The sequence below is a fragment of the Zalophus californianus genome, chromosome 15 (assembly GCF_009762305.2).
Source record: "Zalophus californianus isolate mZalCal1 chromosome 15, mZalCal1.pri.v2, whole genome shotgun sequence".
NCBI lineage: Eukaryota > Metazoa > Chordata > Mammalia > Carnivora > Otariidae > Zalophus > Zalophus californianus.
Genome location: NC_045609.1, coordinates 50,037,140 through 50,055,467, shown reverse-complemented (window position 1 = coordinate 50,055,467; position 18,328 = coordinate 50,037,140). Strand labels below are relative to the sequence as shown.

Sequence of the window (18,328 nt, the reverse complement as noted above, 5' to 3'; positions counted from 1 at the left end):
GATACACAATGAATGACCTTTTTTTTTTTTTTTTTTTTTTTAGGAGATGTGTGTCCCTTGTAATGTTTGTCTGAAATTCAAATGTTGCTGGGCATCCTGTATTTTATCTGGAAACCCTAGAAGAGTGACATGTTTCCAAGAATGCCTTGAAAGACTCTAAGGGGGTAATTACAATCTGGTAAGCTAGCCCGGCCTTCAGCTTAGCCACCTACCTCAGAGAAAGAGGATACTGAGAATAGCTGCACAGAGCTTCTCAACAGCTCAATTATCAGCTCCTCCTGGCTCACCTTCTCTGTTCTCTGCCTTTCCCTCATCTTCCATGAAAACCCACACCTTCTCTGCTTCAGGCACCAAGAGCAGCTAAAGGCAGGGGCGGTGGAGTGAGATTGCTAAATCAGGGGCCGTGGAGTGAGATTGCTAAGGCAGGGGCCGTGGAGTGAGATTGCTAAAGCAGGGGCGATGGAGTGAGATTGCTAAGGCAGGGGCCGTGGAGTGAGATTGCTAAGGCAGGGGCCGTGGAGTGAGATTGCTAAGGCAGGGGCCGTGGAGTGAGATTGCTAAGGCAGGGGCCGTGGAGTGAGATTGCTAAGGCAGGGGCCGTGGAGTGAGATTGCTTGGGTGTAAATACAGGCTCCACTACCAGAAAACAAGACACCATGGGCAGGTTTATCAATGTCACTAAGTGCTGATTTCCTCCTCTGTAAAATGAGGCTCCTGAAAGCTGCCCCTCTCAGGCTGTCACGAGAACTGCAGGAAATAAGGTGTGGAAGGCCTGCATCACAGTGCCCTGCAGTAAAAGTTAATTTACCTGTTTTGACATCTCGGGGCGTTGGTTGCTAGAGGCATGCCCTTGGAGACAGAGGAGCTGTGGGAGGAAGTTTTGACCTGCTCCAGGAATGTCTGCCTTTGCGCCCTGTTGTGTCCTTGTATCTCTGACTTTTTCATTTCTTTTATCTCATTTCTCACAACAGTCCTGGGAAGTAGGGGAGCAGAGATTATTTTTTTTGTATATGAACACACCAAGGCCACATTATTTGGCCTCTCCAAACCTTCCTCATCTGTTAAAAAAAAATGAGAAGCAGAGTGAGATCCTTACGGCAGCAGAGTTTTTTTTTAGTTAATTTTTTAAAAGATTTTATTTATTTATTTGATAGAGAGCACACGAGCAGGGGGAATAGCAGAGGGAGAGGGAGAAACAGGCTCTCTGCTGAGCAGAGAGCTCGATGCAGGGCTTGATCCCAGGACCCTGGGATCATGACCTGAGCTGAAGACAGATTGCTTAACTGACTGAGCCACCCAGGCACCCCTTTAAAAAAATTTTTTTTTAAGATTTTATTTATTTATTTGACAGAGAGAGAGTGAACACACAGGCAGGGGAGAACAGTGCAGGGAGAGGGAGAAACAGGAGCAGCAGAGTTTTTGAAGTTCCCCAAGTCACTCATAAAAATGGACTGAGTCCCTAGGATAGCAGGAGAAACATCCCACTGGACAGTATCTTCAACAAAGCCAAAGTCAGGGCACCCCCACAACCAGAAGAGGTGAGGTCAAAGCACCGTGGGGCTTCAGCAGCTGTTCCAAAATAGTGAGAATCCTGGAACCCAGAACACAGAAACTACCACCACATAACACAGTCCCCAGAGAAGAGAACTCCACTCTGAGTGGACTCCTCAGCAGGAAGCTGAGAACACCATTGAAACTGAGCTAAGGTTCCATAGGCTCCTTCACAAGCTCCAGTTTGTAGGTAAATCCAAAAGATGGCAGGAAACTGAAAAAGCCAGGGCTTTTTGGAGAAGTGGCTGGTTTGTGGCAAAGCATAGTGTAGGCCTTGGACAACTTGTCTGCCAGAGAACAAGAAACTTTCAAAGACTACTAACATCATGTCATAAGGGTCCAGGCCTGATTGAAGGGTTCTCCTTTGAGTCAAACAAATTAGGTATAAAAGAAATCTATGGGACACTTAGAGATATTCAGATTTGGACTGGATATTAGATATAAAAGAATTTGTGGAAAAAATGAAGACTAACCAAATGAGAATAAGCAAAGGCTATTTATTCAAAGCATGCTGTGGCGAGGTTACCATCCCTTGCATTTTGGCAGAGACTCAAAGAGTGGAGTGGTAAAGCTTCAGAGCAGAAAAAAGGGAAGGCTTTGGGTATGCCCTGATTGCAGGCCATTGGGAGGTGAAACTGGAGGTAGCTAAGTAGAAGAGGGCGTCCTATATGCTTGGTTAGGGGAGTATATTTGGCATTCTCTGATTGATCCTAAATTGGAAGTGGGGACAAAACTAAGGGATACTGTCAGTTATTAACGTCTGACTCTTAGGGGCTGGTTGATATTTTGGCTGCTTGGGCTGATGGCTAGAGATGATGTTTTGATTTCTTACAAGTCAGTCTACAAGCAGGCTGGCTTCCTGGGCTAGTTATTATAAATTGTTGCTAGTTGCTATAGATTTTTTTTTTTTTAAGATTTTATTTATTTATTTGACAGAGACAAAGCGAGAGAAGGAACAAAAGCAGGGGGGGTGGGAGAGGGAGAAGCAGGCTTCCCTTGGAGCAGGGAGCCTGATGTGGGGCTCGATCCCAGGACCCTGGACCATGACCTGAGCCGAAGGTAGACGCTTAATGACTGAGCCACCCAGGTGCCCTGTGACTATCTTTTTTTTTTTGCTTAGTATTGTTTTCAAAGTTTATCAATTATGTAACGTATATCAATACTTTCCTTTTATTGCCAAATATCCCACTGTTTGGATATACCATACTTTTTTATCCATTTGCCAGTTGATAGACATTTGTGCCTTTCCCACTTTTGACTCTTGTGAGTAACACTGCTATGGACTCTTATGTACAAGTTTTTGTGTAGATGTACCTGGGAATGGTATCACCGAGTGATATGATAACTCCATGTTTAAAGTTTTGAGGAACTGCCAAACTGTTTTCCAAAATGGCCACACCACTTTATCATTCCACCAACAGTGAATGAGGATTGTAATTCCCCACATTCTGATGGCTTCTTATCTCATTCAAAGTAAGAGCCAATGTCCTTGCAGTGGACTAAATGGACCAATATTGTATTAGTCAGGGTCTTCCAGAGAAACAGAATGATAGTATATGTGTAATTAATTAATTAATTAATTGGCTCATTTGTTTATAGAGGATGAGAAGTCCCATGATCTGCCGTCTGCAAGCAGGTATAATTCAGTCTGTGTCAGAAGGCCTGAGAACCAGGGGAGCCAATGGCTGAAGGCCTGAGAAGGGAGGGGTGGTGTGTTGGAGGATGTCCCAGAATCTGAAGGCCTGAGAACCAGAAGCTCCGATGTCTGAGGACTAGAGAAGATGGATGTCTCAGCTCAAGAAGAAAGAGAGAGAGAATTCATCCTTCCTCCACATTTTTGTTCAACTGGCCTCTCAGTGGATTGGATGATGTCTGTCCCTATTGGTAAAGGTAGATCTTCTTTACTCAGTCTATTGATGCAAATGGTAATGTTTTCTGGAAACATTCTCGCGGACACATCCAGAATTAATGTTTTACCAGCTGTCTGAGTGTCCCTTAGCCCAATCAAGTTGACATGTAAAATTAATCATCACAAACATGATCTACCCTTTACCTGTCTTTAGTGTTCTAACCCCTTGACTTTTTACTGTTCCTCAAATAAACCAAGTACACTCTGTAGGGGCTTTGCATCTGCTGTTTTATCTGCCTGAAACTAACTTCCCACAGATATACCCCTTTTTGTTACCTCACTTCCTAAAGACTTCTGCACATATGATCTCTTATCAAAGGGGCCAGTCCTTACAGCTCTAGGTTAAATAAGAATCCTCTTCTCACTTCTTTACCCTGATTTTGTTGAATCTCTCACTTCCAAATGTCCATTTGAATGTAAGATCTTTGAGGGGACAGACATTATTTGTTTGGTTCACTGTGTTAAAGAGAAATTATACCGACACCTTTTGAAGCTTGCAAAGAAGACTTTATTCAAGACTTTATTGCCTTGCAAGATGGAAGAGAGTTTGTAAGTCCCAGGACAACGGGGGCAAATGGGGATTTATAGCCAACGGACAGGGTGAGGGAATAAATGGAAGAGGACCATGAAGAAAGTGGTTAGGAGTCAAGATGGGGGAGGGGAGAATAGGAGTTTGGGGGGGGAGAAGGAGCTTGATGGGATTCCAAGGGTGGGGGAATTCTTTTTTTTTTTCTTTTTAAAGACTTTATTTACTTGAGACAGAGTGAGTACGAGCCCAGGGACGGAGAGGGAGAAGCAGGCTCCCCACTGAGCAGGGAGCCTGACGCAGGGCTCGATCTCAGGACCCTGGCACCATGACCCCATCTGAACGTAGACGCTTAACTGACTGAGCCACCCAGGCGCCCCTGGGTGGGGGAATTCTTGATGAACTGGCTTAGTAGGATTCTGCGATAAAATTGGACTTACTACGCCAAAGACAAGGTCTTATAGAAGAGGATTCAGAGGATCCTGACCAAAGTTTGGTTAAGGAGGGAGTCCTTGTCAAGTGCTCTGTCCTTAGCATCTAGAATAGTGAGTGGCATTTAGCAGGGCACTGGTTAATCACTGTTAATTTGGTAAGTCAATGCCCCGTTCTGAGAAATGGTCTTCCAAATAAAAAGTCCTAACTGAACAAAAGAGATACACTTTCCTTACTAAGCTATCCAATTCCTGGAGTTTATAAGTAGTACTTTCTTTTTCTCTTAGAAAATAACACATTTAAAAAAATGGATTCAATCTTGTTCCATCTTCTATGTCAGCAAATAGGAAATTTTTAGTGTTTTGGGTGTTCTACTTTTCTAACATGCTTTTTCTTTGCTTAAAATCAAAGTGGGATTGCTTGGAAACAAATAAGCAAACGAATCAATCATAAAGAGCTGTCCCAAAGTAACATAAAACATGTCTCATAGATTTGCATGTTTCTAGCATTGGGTGCCAGTCTTGGCTGCATATTAGAATCACGTGGGAGGTTTAAAAAAATCCCGATGCCAGGACTACCCAGAGCATTACTCCAGAATCTCTGAAGCTGGGACCAAGGCCCCACTGCTTTTCAAAGCACCCCAAATGATCCTGAGAAAGGCATAGGATGGAGACACTGAGACCCTGGACGGAATCCCAGACTACATTTCCCAGAGGCTCCGCGGCCGCTTCCGTTTCCGGCCCTGCCCGCCTCCGCGTGCGTAGAGCGAGGTTCCTGGAAGCTCGCAGGTCTCTGCGACCAGTGTCGCCTTGGGTGGTCGCAGTTTTACCGCGCGTTCAGCCTCGCGGCCCAGCCCGCCCAGCTTGGTCCTGGAACGCTGCCGCCGGGCTGGGGCCCTGAGACCTGGTGCACCCCTCTTTTCTTCAGGGAGCCGACCTTGGAAGGAGCCGGCTGAGGAGGGGACGGGCAAATGTGGCCGGGGCCCCACCCCGAGGAGCGGTGCCCTGTCGAGTTACCGCCCGGGTCTGGCGCCTGACCGGAAGTTTAAAGGCTTGCGCTGAGGCCGAGATTGAGTCACCTACGAGACTTTCCACCCGTTTTGGCGAAGGTGCCTGACTGACTCACACCCAGAGCTTGGCCTGGAGCTTGCTGCCGGGCCAGATTCCAGGCAGCCGACCCTGACATTAACCACCTTCACGTGTCCACCCACCTTCGTGGGGAGCGGGGAGGGTGGAGGACTGGTCTTGTCCAGCTTGCAGAGAGCAAGTTCTAGCTAGTTTAGGACATGGAGGGACTTCCTCATATTTCCTTTCTTTTTTCCCAGATTGGCTTATTCAGAATTCTTTGCCCTTGCCTGGGAGAACAGTTCATGAGACAGATGGCCCCAAGACTACCAAGACCCCAAATCGAGGCAAGTTTGACTTCAACTTTTCCCGAGAAATGGCCACTATTTCAAAGTGAAGTTGGGTTTATGCTCCTTGCCTGGAAGATGCTCTGCCCTGTGTATGGACCAAATTAGGTTGCCTGAGCCTATCCTGGATTGGTGCAGCTTTACAGAGAAAGGAGCCCTCTCCCCACTGTTGTCCCTTCATTTCCTCTCTACCCATTACAGAGTTGTTCACTAAATAGATTTTTGCTACCCATGCTTTCTAGAGTGCTAGAAGCTGAAGAATACTTTGTAGGAAAAGTATAGCTGTTGCCTGAAAGGGGTTGCCAACTCACAGAAGATGAAAAACAGACTCATCATACAACGACAGAGGCTGAAGTGTCAGTGAATGATATACATGATATAGTGATGGTAGTGCTTTTTTTTTTTGATGGTAGTGCTTTTGATATTCAGGGGTCAGAGGAGTCTAAAGGGTGGATGGGTGGTGGTGGTAGTGGTGGTAATCCTTTTAGTTCTTCCTGAAGATTAAATGAAGCTTGCATAATTGCAGAAGATGGGGTGACTAGGGGAAGGCTAGGACATAAGTGAAACCATCACATCTAAACCAGGAACAAACTGGTCTCAGAGACATTTGAAAACATTTGGGGTCTAGAATGCCAGGCTGGAGTTTGCCTTTATTCTGGAGGAAACTGGGTTTTGAAGGATTTTGAAAAGTTGACAGGAAGTAATTAGCATTTTGACAGGAAGTAATATATAGTTGAGTATTACACAAATTAAGAGTACAGAGAATTTTAATTTTTTTTAAAGATTTTATTTATTTGACAGAGACACAGCGAGAGAGGGAACACAAGCAGGGGAAGTGGGAGAGGGAGAAGCAGGCTTCCCACGGAGCGGGGAGCCCGATGTGGGGCTCGATCCCAGGACCCCGGGATCATGACCTGAGCTGAAGGCAGACGCTTACGACTGAGCCACCCAGGCGCCCCAAGAATACAGAAAATTTTAAAAATTAAAGGTTACCTATATTCCTATCACACTAACAAGTCAAATTATTTCATTTGAAACACTTTCGCATATGTATTTTTTAGGTTTACCCATTTTTTTTCCTTTTAATTTGTCATAGCCATTTCTTCCAATTTGCTCCATAGTTTCATTACCATTTTTTATAGTTCCTTTTTATACTGTAGTCAACCAGCCTGGTAACTTTGAACAGGTTCTTTCAACTCTCTGAGCTTTACTACCCTTAATGATAAAATAGATTTACTTTATGAATAGTCATGGTAGAAATTCAGAGAGATGATGTATAGCCTGGGGCTTAGCACTGTGCCTGTTACATATTAAGTTGCTATTGCTAGGAAAGGCTATTGACAAATATATATTATTTCCCAGTAAATTCTAGGATGAAGCCAGTATCACTTTGCATGTCTTTTTGAGTTTCAGTTCTTTCGTTAATTGACAAATCCTTGAACACTTCCGAAATGTGCCAGGCAGTATTTTAGGCTGGTGAGGCAGCAGTGACCCAACTGGTCCCTAACCTCCCGGAGCTCACATTGTAGATGATACCAACAATAAATCTAATCTTGCTAGGAAGTGAGAAATCGTGTGAAGAAAGTGAAGTGGGTCATGGGATAGAGGGTGGTAGAGGATGGGAAAAGAGAAAAGAGAAGAACTTTCTGATGAGGTGACATTTAAGTAAAGACCTACAAAGTGAGAGATGAGCAAATGCCATGCCCAGAGGAGGGAGCATGATAGGTGTGTTGGCATGAGGAGGGCAGTGTGGGTCAGATGAGGGGCCATGACCTCCCTTAATCCCTGGCTGGATTTTCCAGCTTCTTATCTTTTAATTTTTTGTTCCTGTGTAGCAAGTCTGATTTCTGAGCCTGTTATATATTTTCCCCCTTGATCCTTTCATTAACTGTGTTCCACTTCCCTCTGCATAAACAATCTGAAATATCGGAAGCTGGCCTTGAATGTGTTACTTTCCTTTTCTAGTGAGGACTTCCTGGTTCTCTACTTCAGGGTCAAGGGTGTAAACAGTTCCTGGATGAGCAGAATTGGGTTTGATTTTGCAGGGATCACTGACATTTGGGGATGTAGCCGTGGCCCTTACTCAGTTTGAATGGAAACACTTGGATGCCACTCAGCAAGCCCTGTACAGGGATGTGATGCTGGAAAACTATGGGAATCTGGTGTCTGTGGGTAAGGGTGTCTTTTTTTTTTTTAAGATTTTATTTCTTTGAGAGAGAGAGAGAACATGAGAGTGCATGCGAGCAGGGGAGAGGGGAAGAGGGAGAGGGAGAAGCAGACTCCCTACTGAGCAGGGAGCCTGACAGGGGGCTTGATCCCAGGACCCCAGGATCATGACCTGAGCTGAAGGCGGACTCTGAACCAACTGAGCCACCCAGGCACCCCGTAAGGATGTCTTTTTAACTCAAAATTGATTTCCTGGGCAACTGTGGGTTTTCACAGGTATACGGGGTATTTAAAAATCTTAAATGGGAGGTTTTGTTTGTTTGTTTTTAGCATGGGCTTAGAGGCTGCAGTTAATGCTCATTCTGTCCCTCAGAAAGAGTCATACAGAGTTTAAGATGACAGCTTTTTGTGCAGTCTAGCCCAATTCTCTAAATTTTTCCATGTACATGTCTATAACTACATGATTTGGACATCCTGATACCACCCTCTAGGCCTCCCTGAGATTGAGGTCTGGGATAACTGCTTTTGCTCATCACTACAGTCACATTCCTTTTCTTTCTGTACTAATAGGACTTCTCTCTTCCAAACCCAAACTAATCACCCAGTTGGAGCAAGGGGCAGAGCCATGGATGCAAGTACAACAGATTCCATCAGATACTTGTTCTGGTGAGTGAGGTGGGAACCATTTCAAGCAGCAGCTGAACACATTGAATGGTGAGGAGGGGTTCTTGGTCAGAAGGCTCATCTTGGAGGGCCCATGTCTGGGCAGCAGGGCTGGGGCACTTGACACCAGTTTCCTCTTTTTAATGTCATTGTCGTGTCAAATGACTTGCCATTTTTCTCTTCATTCCTATGGAGAGCTGCTCCCTTGTTGAGGGCCTCAGGCGCATGACCTCTTGCTCTGAAATCCTCAGTCTCTTTATGTGTTTTTTTCCCTTCCCATTTTCAGGCACTTTTCAGGCTATACTTTGTTTTTGTTTTCTGTCCCATTCTCAATTCCTTTCAAATTCTGTCATGGTTAGCTTAATAAATGACTGTATATCCCTTTCTAGTTTTAATATCCATTATCTCTAATCATATAGTGACAGTGGCAGATTCCAAGTGTAAGCATAGTTTCCTATCAGATAATTACTATTTTTGGCAAACAAACTGATGGGGAGGCATTTTCTTCCCTGTGGTCTTTTTAAATTTCTCTTCTCTGTTATCCTTTACTCTTGACTCTCATTTTTTTTTTTACATATACTTTGCATAAATTTCTGTATGTCACTTTCTTCGTGTCATAATTCATTTCAAAATCTTTAAACATGGATGTTTCTCTCACCTAAAATATTTATCCTGCCAATATTCCTTTTTTAAAAAACTCTGTCATTTTGCCTATATCATCCTCAGAGAAACTTTTATAACTGTATTTCATGGAAAATACCAAGGATACATAATTTGTTTAACCTAGGTTTTTGGCTTTGTTTTGTTTTTTAATGCTTTTCAGTAATTCTTTTTGTTCTTACTACATTTAACTAAATTTTCCCCTAAATTTTTGTGTAGATTCTTTTTTTTTTCAAAAAGATTTTATTTATTCATTTGAGAGAGAGAGAGTGCGTGCATGAGCGTGGGGCGGGGGGAGGGAAGGGCAGAGGAAGAAGCAGACTCCCCGCTGAGCAGGAAGCCTGACTCCTGGGGCTGACCCCAGGACCCTGAAATCATGACCTGAGCCCAAGGCAGATGCTTAACTGAGTAATCCAGGCACCCCTGTGTAGATTCTTTATAGGGTAATAACAGTAACTCAGTCTTCCTTATTCTTTGTTCTTTCTGTTTTAATTTTGGTATTTTTTGATATAAGTTGTTTAGAATTTAGATGTAGTAAAAGCTAGCAGTGTTTCCTTTGATATTTCTTCCATCCATTGGAAGGTAATACATCTTTATGCAAAGATTCCACAATAATTCCATGTTTTACACTTCCCCCTCCTTTTTTGCGTATTCCACTCTATTGGTTTTTTTTTGGATCTTTCCTATTTTCATCCTGTGGTATAGTTTAATTCACATGATAGCTGGTTCCCTGAAAGTTTGGCCCTTGTTTTGTTTTTACTTATTTTTTAATATTTTATTTATTAAAAAATTTATTTATTTGACAGAGAGAGAGAACACAAGCAGGGGGAGATGTAGGCAGAGGGAGAGGGAGATGCAGGCTTCCCACTGAGCAGGGAGCCCACTGGGGGGCTCGATCCCAGGACCCTGAGATCAAAACCTGAGCTGAAGGCAGGTGCTTAACCAACTGAGCCAGTCAGGCACCCCGGTTTTTACTTATTTTTAATGGCAGGGAGCAGGGGAGAGAAATTAGGGGGTAGTTATTTGATGATAATCTCTCTTTTATGGTAGCTTGTCCAAGTAGATTTTTGCTCTCTCTCAAAACAGTTTTGATAATTTACAATTTACTAAAAATATCCAGTAATTCAAGTTCTCAAGTTATTGCTATAGTTTTGAACAAAGTAGCCTTTATGGTTCTTTTTAAATTTTATTTATTTATTTATTTATTTGAGGGCAGGAAGGGGGGGCGCGGAGCACTGGCTGGTGGGAAGGGGCAGAGGAAGAGGGAGAAACACTCCCCGATGAGCAGGGAGCCCAACATGAGACTTGATCCCAGAACCCTGGGATCACGGCCTGAGCCAAAGGCAGACGCTTAACTGACTGAGCCACCCAGGTGCCCTGCCTTTATGATTCTTTTTGATTTTTATTTGTTTATTTTTTAAAAGTTTATTTATTTATCTTTTTAAGTAATCTCTACACTCAATGCGGGGCTCATACTCATGACCCCGAGATCAGGAGTCGTGTGTTCTTCCAACTGAGCCAGCCGGGTACCCCTATGATTCTTTTGTAATATCCTCTACATTTATGGTTACCTTCTACTAATTTCTTACATTATTTATTTGTCTTTTTAAGATTTAATAACTCTTCTGCTTTTTTAAAGAGCTGTTAGATGTATTTGTGCATTATTATTTTGTTTTTTAATATTTAATTCCTTTTCCCTTTTGTTTTCTTAGGTTTATTTACTTTTTCTAACCTTCTTGTTTACTTAAATTTATTGATTTTCATTCTTGTTTATGTAATATAAATATTTAGAGCTTTAAACTTTTGTTTGTGCAGTGTTTTGGTTGTATTCAATAGATTCTGATATGGTTTCCTTGATTATTAGATATTTTGCAATTGGTGTTTTAATTTCTCTGATCAAGTATTAAGAGACTCATAAGCTACCCTTCCTTTGTTTCTTTCTTAAAGCCTTTTAAAAATTTAATATATATATAGAAAAGTTGATAAGTATATATACACAGTCTGAATTAGTATTTTTAAAGCCACTACTATGTAACCAGCACTCAGGTCAAAGAAAAGAAGATTGGCATTACTACTAAATCACATGTTGATCCCTCCCAATAATTAGCCATTCTCCCTCCACACCCCTAAACTAACACTAAAGTTTATTTGGCCGCTTTAATTCATTGTCCTTGCTGTGGATCAGTGATTCTTAAAACTTTAATATGCATCAGAAAGCATGCTTAGGTACAATTACTAGATCTCACCCTCAGAGTTTTTTATTCAGTAGGTTTGGAGTGTGAACTGAAAATTTCTACCAAGTTCCCAGGTGATGCTGATGCTGATGCTGTTGGGCTGGGGACCATGCTTGGAAAACCACTGCTGGAGTATTTTATTCATTGTATGGCTATTCCATAGCTTATCTCATATATGTGGATGGATATTTGGGATATTTCCAGCTTTTGACTGTTAGAGTTGCTATGAACATTCTTATAGGTTATCTTTTGGTTCATGTGTGGATACATTTCTTTTGGACATATACCTAAGGAGTGGAATTTTTATTTTATGGGATATGCATATATTCCATAATGCCAAATACGTAATGCCAAATAATTTTTGAAAGGTTTGTGCCATTTATATTTCTGCCATCTGTGTGAGAGTATTCATTTTTCTGTATCTATGAACACTTGATAATGCCAGTCTTTTGAAGTTAGGCATTCTTTGGGTGTATTGTGTATCTCAATGTGGTTTTAATATCCTTATCTCTGATATATAATGAGGTTGAGGACATTTTCAAATGTTTATTGGCCATTATATATCATCTTTTTTTTTTTAAGATTTTATTTATTTATTTGACAGACAGAGACACAGTGAGAGAGGGAACACAAGCAGGGGGAGTGGGAGAGGGAGAAGCAGGCCTTCCGCTGAGCAGGGAGCCCGACATGGGGCTCGATCCCAGGACCCTGGGATCATGACCTGAGCCGAAGGCAGACACTTAACGACTGAGCCACTCAGGCACCCCCATTATATATCATCTTTTATGAATTATCAATTCAGAGAGCCCTTTGTTGATTATATATGCAGTATCACCGTTCTCTCTGTGGTTTGCTTTTGACTATTAATGGTCTTTTGATGAATAGAAGTTCTTAATTTTAATGATCTCTAGTTTATCAATCTTTCCCTTTCTTGTCAGTGCTTTTTGTGTCCTTTTAAATAAATCTTTCCTTTCCCCACATTCATGAAAACATTCTTCTGTGTTAACTCCTAGAAGTTTTATTGTTTGTCTCTTACTTTTAGATTTATTGTCCTCTTAGAATTGATTTTTTTTTTTTTTTTTAGATTTTATTTATTTATTTGACAGAGAGAGACACAGCGAGAGAGGGAACACAAGCAGGGGGAGTGGGAGAGGGAGAAGCAGTCTCCCTGCCGAGCAGGGAGCCCGATGTGGGGCTCGATCCCAGGACCCTGGGATCATGACCCGAGCTGAAGGCAGACGCCCAACAACTGAGCCACTCAGGCGCCCCTCTTAGAATTGATTTTTGTGCATGGGAAGAGGTAGGGTTCATGTTTAACCACCCCCCACCCCGCACCTCACAAGTGCCTGTGTAGTCTTCTCTTCCTCAATGCTCTGCAAGCTATCTTTGTTATAGAACAAGTGTCAGTGTGCTTGCGTTTCTCTTCATATGACTAATTTGCCTCCACCTTCCTTTACAATCAGTATCTTAAAATTTTCTCTAGTTTAACCATTACACATTAAATGTATATCCCATCAAAGGCCATTTGAAGGATCTGGGCTGTTTCTCACCAGGCTTCATTTTCAACTTGAGTTTTCCTAAAAAAAAAAAAAAAAAAAAAAATTCTTAGCTCTGGTATCTGATGTATGGAATCTCTCCCCTGGCTAATAAATATAAATAATAAAATATATAAATGTAAATGTGTATGTGTGTATATAAGAAAAATTCATTCAGTAAAAGAATTGATCAGTGATTGTTTTATCATAAATTTGGCTCCATTAGTTTTTCAGAATCTACTTGTCATAATCATCTTACCTATTTTCTCTTGTGTCATAGGTGTGTACTTTGTAAAAAAGATCACAATTTGATTGGTATGTTCTTTTTAAGATATGTTAAAAAACATAGATTACAATTTTTTGGCCTGAGAACTATTTTGGTTCCTTAAATATTTTGTCTATTTTTTTCTCTGAGACACTGAGTATTGGTTCTCTGTTAAATTCTCGAAGAAATGTTATTCTTAAGTTTTTGGAGACATTAAGGTGTTCTCAAATGTACCAGCCTATAGGAATCTGCCCTAGTAATCATGGTGTGCTTTGGGATATTTGGTTTTCTCTCCAAATTTGTGTTTATTCTCATATTCTCATCTATTTTTGGGGGGGATGTGTTTTCTGTGTTACCTTCCTAACTTGCCAACTTCTTAGATGCTCCTTGCATTCTTTAAATACAGTGTTTATTATATAACTTCCTTCCATTTCTCTAGACTTTTATCTTTATTCTTGCCATCTTTTCTTAGCAAGAATCACAAGTGGGATGAATTAATTTTACATAACCCTTAGTTGTGTAGAATAGAACATTATTTTTATCCTGTGCAGCTCTCACTTTGAGTATTTTAACGTAGAGAATGTTTGAATTAAAAAAAATTTTTCAGTCCAGGAGTACTGGTTTGAAACAAAGATGTCCCCCCTAAAGCAACATACTTCTGAAGGATCTGATCTGGGAGAGCAAACAAAAAGTGACGTGATGGAAAGAGGCCTGGACTGGGAGGGCAGAAGTTCCACAGAGAAGACACATTATAAATGTGAGGAATGTGGGAAAGTCTTCAAATATAATTCCTCCTTTATTAGCCACCAGAGAAATCATACTGGTGAGAAACCCCATAAATGTAATGAATGTGGCATAGCCTTTATGAGCAGTTCATCTCTTTTAAATCATCTTAAAATTCACACAGGGAAGCAGCCTTATAGATGTATTGAATGTGGGAAATTCCTTAAGAAGCACTCAACATTTGTTAATCATCAGAAAATTCATTCTAGAGAGAAACCTCATAAATGTAATGAATGTGGAAAAGCTTTTGGAAAGAACTCTATCCTTTTACGTCATCAGAGAATTCATACTGGTCAGAAACCCTACAAATGTAATGACTGTGGGAAAGCCTTTGCTCAGAGTAGCCCTTACTCGTCATGAGAGAATACATAGCGGAGAGAAGCCTTTTAAATGTAATGTATGTGGGAAAACTTTTAGGGATAACTCAACTGTGTTGGAACATTTGAAAATCCATACTGGTGAAAAACCATATTGGTGTAATGAATGTGGAAAAACCTTTAGGAAGAGCTCAACTCTTGTTAGTCATCAAAGAATGCATACAGGAGAGAAACCCTATCACTGCAGTAAATGTGGAAAATCTTTTAGGTATAGCTCATCCTTTGCTGGACATCAGAAAACTCATAGTGGAAATAAACCCTATCAATGTAATGACTGTAGGAAAGTCTTTACAGAGAGCTCAACCCTTATTGGACATCAGAGAATTCATACTGGAGGAAAGCCCTATTACTGTAAGAAATGTGGGAAATCCTTCAGGCATAGCTCTGGCCTTGTTGAACATCAGAGAATCCATACTGGAGAAAAACCTTATGAATGTAATGTATGTGGGAAGGCTTTTCCCCAGAGTTCAGCCCTTAAACAACATAAGAAAATGCATAATGAAGAAAGAGCCATCAAATGTAGTTAGTGTGGTTGATCATGCAGAAGTAGTTTATTCTTTTTGACCATCAAAGAGGAGACACTCAACAAATCACACGTTTAAGAAAAGTAGTCTGTGTGCCTCTATCCTGGAGAACTTCTCACTTGTAAGGATGTTCACTGTAGTATGGTTTGTACTAGTGAAATATTTGAAGAACCTAAATGTCTATCAATATGGAAATAGTTACTATAGAACACTCTATAGGAAGTAAAAAGAATGAGGTAGAACTCTATATGGAGCCATAGAAATATCCCCATGATACCTTGTTCAAGTTAAAAAAGCAAGTAGCAGAAAATCTACATATTGTGGTCTAATTTATATTTTAAAAAATGAAGCTATTTTTATTTGTACATATATGTCCTGTGTATTCAAAAAGGGCTGGTAAAATAAAGTCCAAAAGTTGTTATCTTTGAGAAGAATGTTTTTATTGGTATGATGAAGTGAAATTTTGACTTTGGCTTTGTTTTTTGAAATATTTAATCACGTATATATTCATGTATCTTCTATAATTTAACACAGTTGTCTTTCTAAATAAGAAAATTCAGAAGCCATAAAACACACACACACACACAAACCAAAAGCTTTTGTATGATCACAGGCTTCATGGTGTTAAAATACAAAGAACCAGACTTGGAGAGAATAATAGTACCATCATCATATTATAACAAATAATACTTAGACTATCTAAAGAGTTCATAAAGATGCATAAGAATAATATAAAAATCCCAGGGGCGCCTGGGTAGCTCAGTCGGTTAAATGTCCTACTCTTGATTTCAGCTCAGGTTGTGAGATCAAGCCTTGCCTCAGGTTCCTTGCTCAGCGGGGAGTTTGCTTTAGATTCTCTCCCCTGCTCTCCCTCTTCCCCTCCCCCCTGTGCACTCTCTCTAAAGTAAATAAATCTTTAAAAAAATAATATAAAAATCCCAGTGGAGAAATGGTTTGGAATATGAATATACAGTTGTCAGAAAAAACAAGCACAAGTAGTCAAAAAGATATAACCAACTTTAGAGAAATGTGAATTAAAATGATCAAATTTTTTTTTGTCCTATTAGGCAAAAACTTATAAAAATATTTTGTGCTTTTGAAGGTGCAAGAAAATAGGCACACCTACATATCATTGAAGGAATTGTGAATTAATGAAGTGTTTGGTGATGAGAAGCATAATTTGACTATATCGACCAACTTTTAGAAAGCTACTCTTCGACTTAACATTTCTACTTCTTAAAATCCAATAAAGAGTAAAGATGGTCTTTAGAGCACTACAGTAATGAAAAGTTGGAGTCACCATAATATCTATCACCAGGGCAATGGTTAAATTAAGATACATGCATTTATTGGACTACCATGCAGTCATTTAATATATAACAATTACAAAGCAGTCATTCAGTTAATCAATTAAAATTTAAAGAGTTAATTATGAGAGGGGGGAGGGTCCGAGGGAGAAGGAAACTCACTGCTGAGCAGGGAGCCTGATGCGGGACTCAATCCCGGGACTCCAGGATCACGACCTGAGCCGAAGGCAGTCGCTTAACCAACTGAGCCACCCAGGCACCCCCAAAAATATATATTTTTAAAGATTTTATTTATTTATTTGAGAGACACAGCGAGAGAGGGAACACAAGCAGGGGGCGTGGGAGAGGGAGAAGCAGGCTTCCCGCAGAGCCGAGAGCCCGATACAGGGCTCAATCCCAGGAACCTGGAGATCATGACCTGAGCCAAAGGCAGATGCTTAACGACTGAGCCACCCAGGCTCCCTGAGTTAATTTTTTAAAATATTTATTTATTAGAGAGAGAGAATGAGCATGAGCAGGGGCAGGGGCAGAGGGAGAGGGAGAAGCAGGTTCCCTTGCTGAGTGGAGCTCGATCCCAGGATCCTGAAATCATGACCTGAGCTGAAGTCAGACCTTGGACTGAGCCACCTAGGTGCCCGTAATGAGTTAATTTTTTAATTAACAGGGAAAGATGTCTAAGACATTAAGTGGGAAAAGAGCCAAATTGTGTAATGATGTAGGATCCATTTAATATAGTTTGTGCATTACTTCAATCTTTTATTATACAAATATATCACTGGTAGTTTAAAATATAAGATAAAGCAAGATTATTGATGAATTTTATGGAACAGAAAGGAACTAAACATTCAACTTAAACTAGAAAAGGACAAGTATTAATTAGAAGCACAGTTGGGAATATGTGTGTTATTAGTGAAAACTGGTAAAGCTTTGGATAGCAGTTTGACAATGTGAATGTAAATCTAAATGTGTGCTCCCATTGACCCAGAAAAGCCACTCCCAAATAATTCGACTAGCTTACAGAGATTGTATTGCTCATCATAGCATTGTTTATAATAAAGCCCTGGAAAGAGGTGGGAAAACACCTAGAATAGGAAAATGTTTAAATAAATTATAGAACTTTCATAGACTGGTATCCCAGTTACTATTGGTACATAATAAGCCACCCAGATTTAGTTACCATTTTGTTATGCTCACAGATTTTGTATCAACAATTCAGAAAGAGCATAGCAGGAACAATTTTCTAACTGTATGATGTTTGGGTCTCAGCTGGGAAAACTCAAGGCTGGAATGGACTTAACAGTTGCATGGTTGAATCATTTGAGGCTGTCACAGTACAGTAGCCACAAGTGGCTAATGAGCAGTTAAAAAGAGGCTGGTCTGAATTGGGATGTGCTGTAAGTGTAAAACATACATTGGATTTTGAAGACAGTATGAAGAAACTAAAATATCTCAATAATTTTTTAATGTTATTACAGGTCAAAATGATATTTTGGATATATAGGTTAAATTAAATATATTAGAATTATTTAAAATGATTTTAATGTGTCTGCTAGAAAATTTAGTTACATATGAGACCCACGTTTGGGGTTCACATTATATTTCCTTTGGCCAATACTGATCTGAAAGCCTGCTTACAGGTTTGGTGGTTGATGCTATTGGCCAAGACCTCAGGTAGGGCCTTCTGTACAAAGGGCACTCTGGCAGGACAGCTGAAGCTGAAGTAGGCATGGACCAGGGCAGTCCTGGGGCTCTCTGTGCAGAGGGTACCCTGGCAGGACAGCTGAAGTGAGTACAAGCTGGGGTGTCTTGGGGTGCTCAGCATAGGGGACACCTTGGTGGGGTGGCTGGAGTCAAGGCAGGTATGGGCCAGGGGTTTCTGGGGTCTACTTGGAGGGGGTGCCCTGGCTGTGTGGCTGGAGCTGAGGTGGATCACCCGTTGGGGTTTCCCAGGGTGCTCTGTGAAGGAAGCGCCTTGGCAAGGTGAT

The 18,328-nt window shown here is 41.0% G+C and overlaps 1 protein-coding gene across 1 annotated transcript in view; it reads left to right on the top strand.

The window, feature by feature from the left end:
* Positions 1 to 15,542, top strand: part of ZNF485 (zinc finger protein 485) — a 121,512-nt gene extending 105,970 nt beyond the window's left edge. The window contains 6 exon segments of the mRNA XM_027589577.2: positions 3,151 to 3,441; positions 5,743 to 5,829; positions 7,875 to 8,001; positions 8,566 to 8,661; positions 13,960 to 14,476; positions 14,478 to 15,542. Of these exon segments, the coding sequence (XP_027445378.1) occupies positions 5,788 to 5,829; positions 7,875 to 8,001; positions 8,566 to 8,661; positions 13,960 to 14,476; positions 14,478 to 15,039 (1,344 nt within the window). The 5' untranslated portion in view covers positions 3,151 to 3,441; positions 5,743 to 5,787 and the 3' untranslated portion in view covers positions 15,040 to 15,542.
* Positions 15,543 to 18,328: the final 2,786 nt, after the last annotated feature.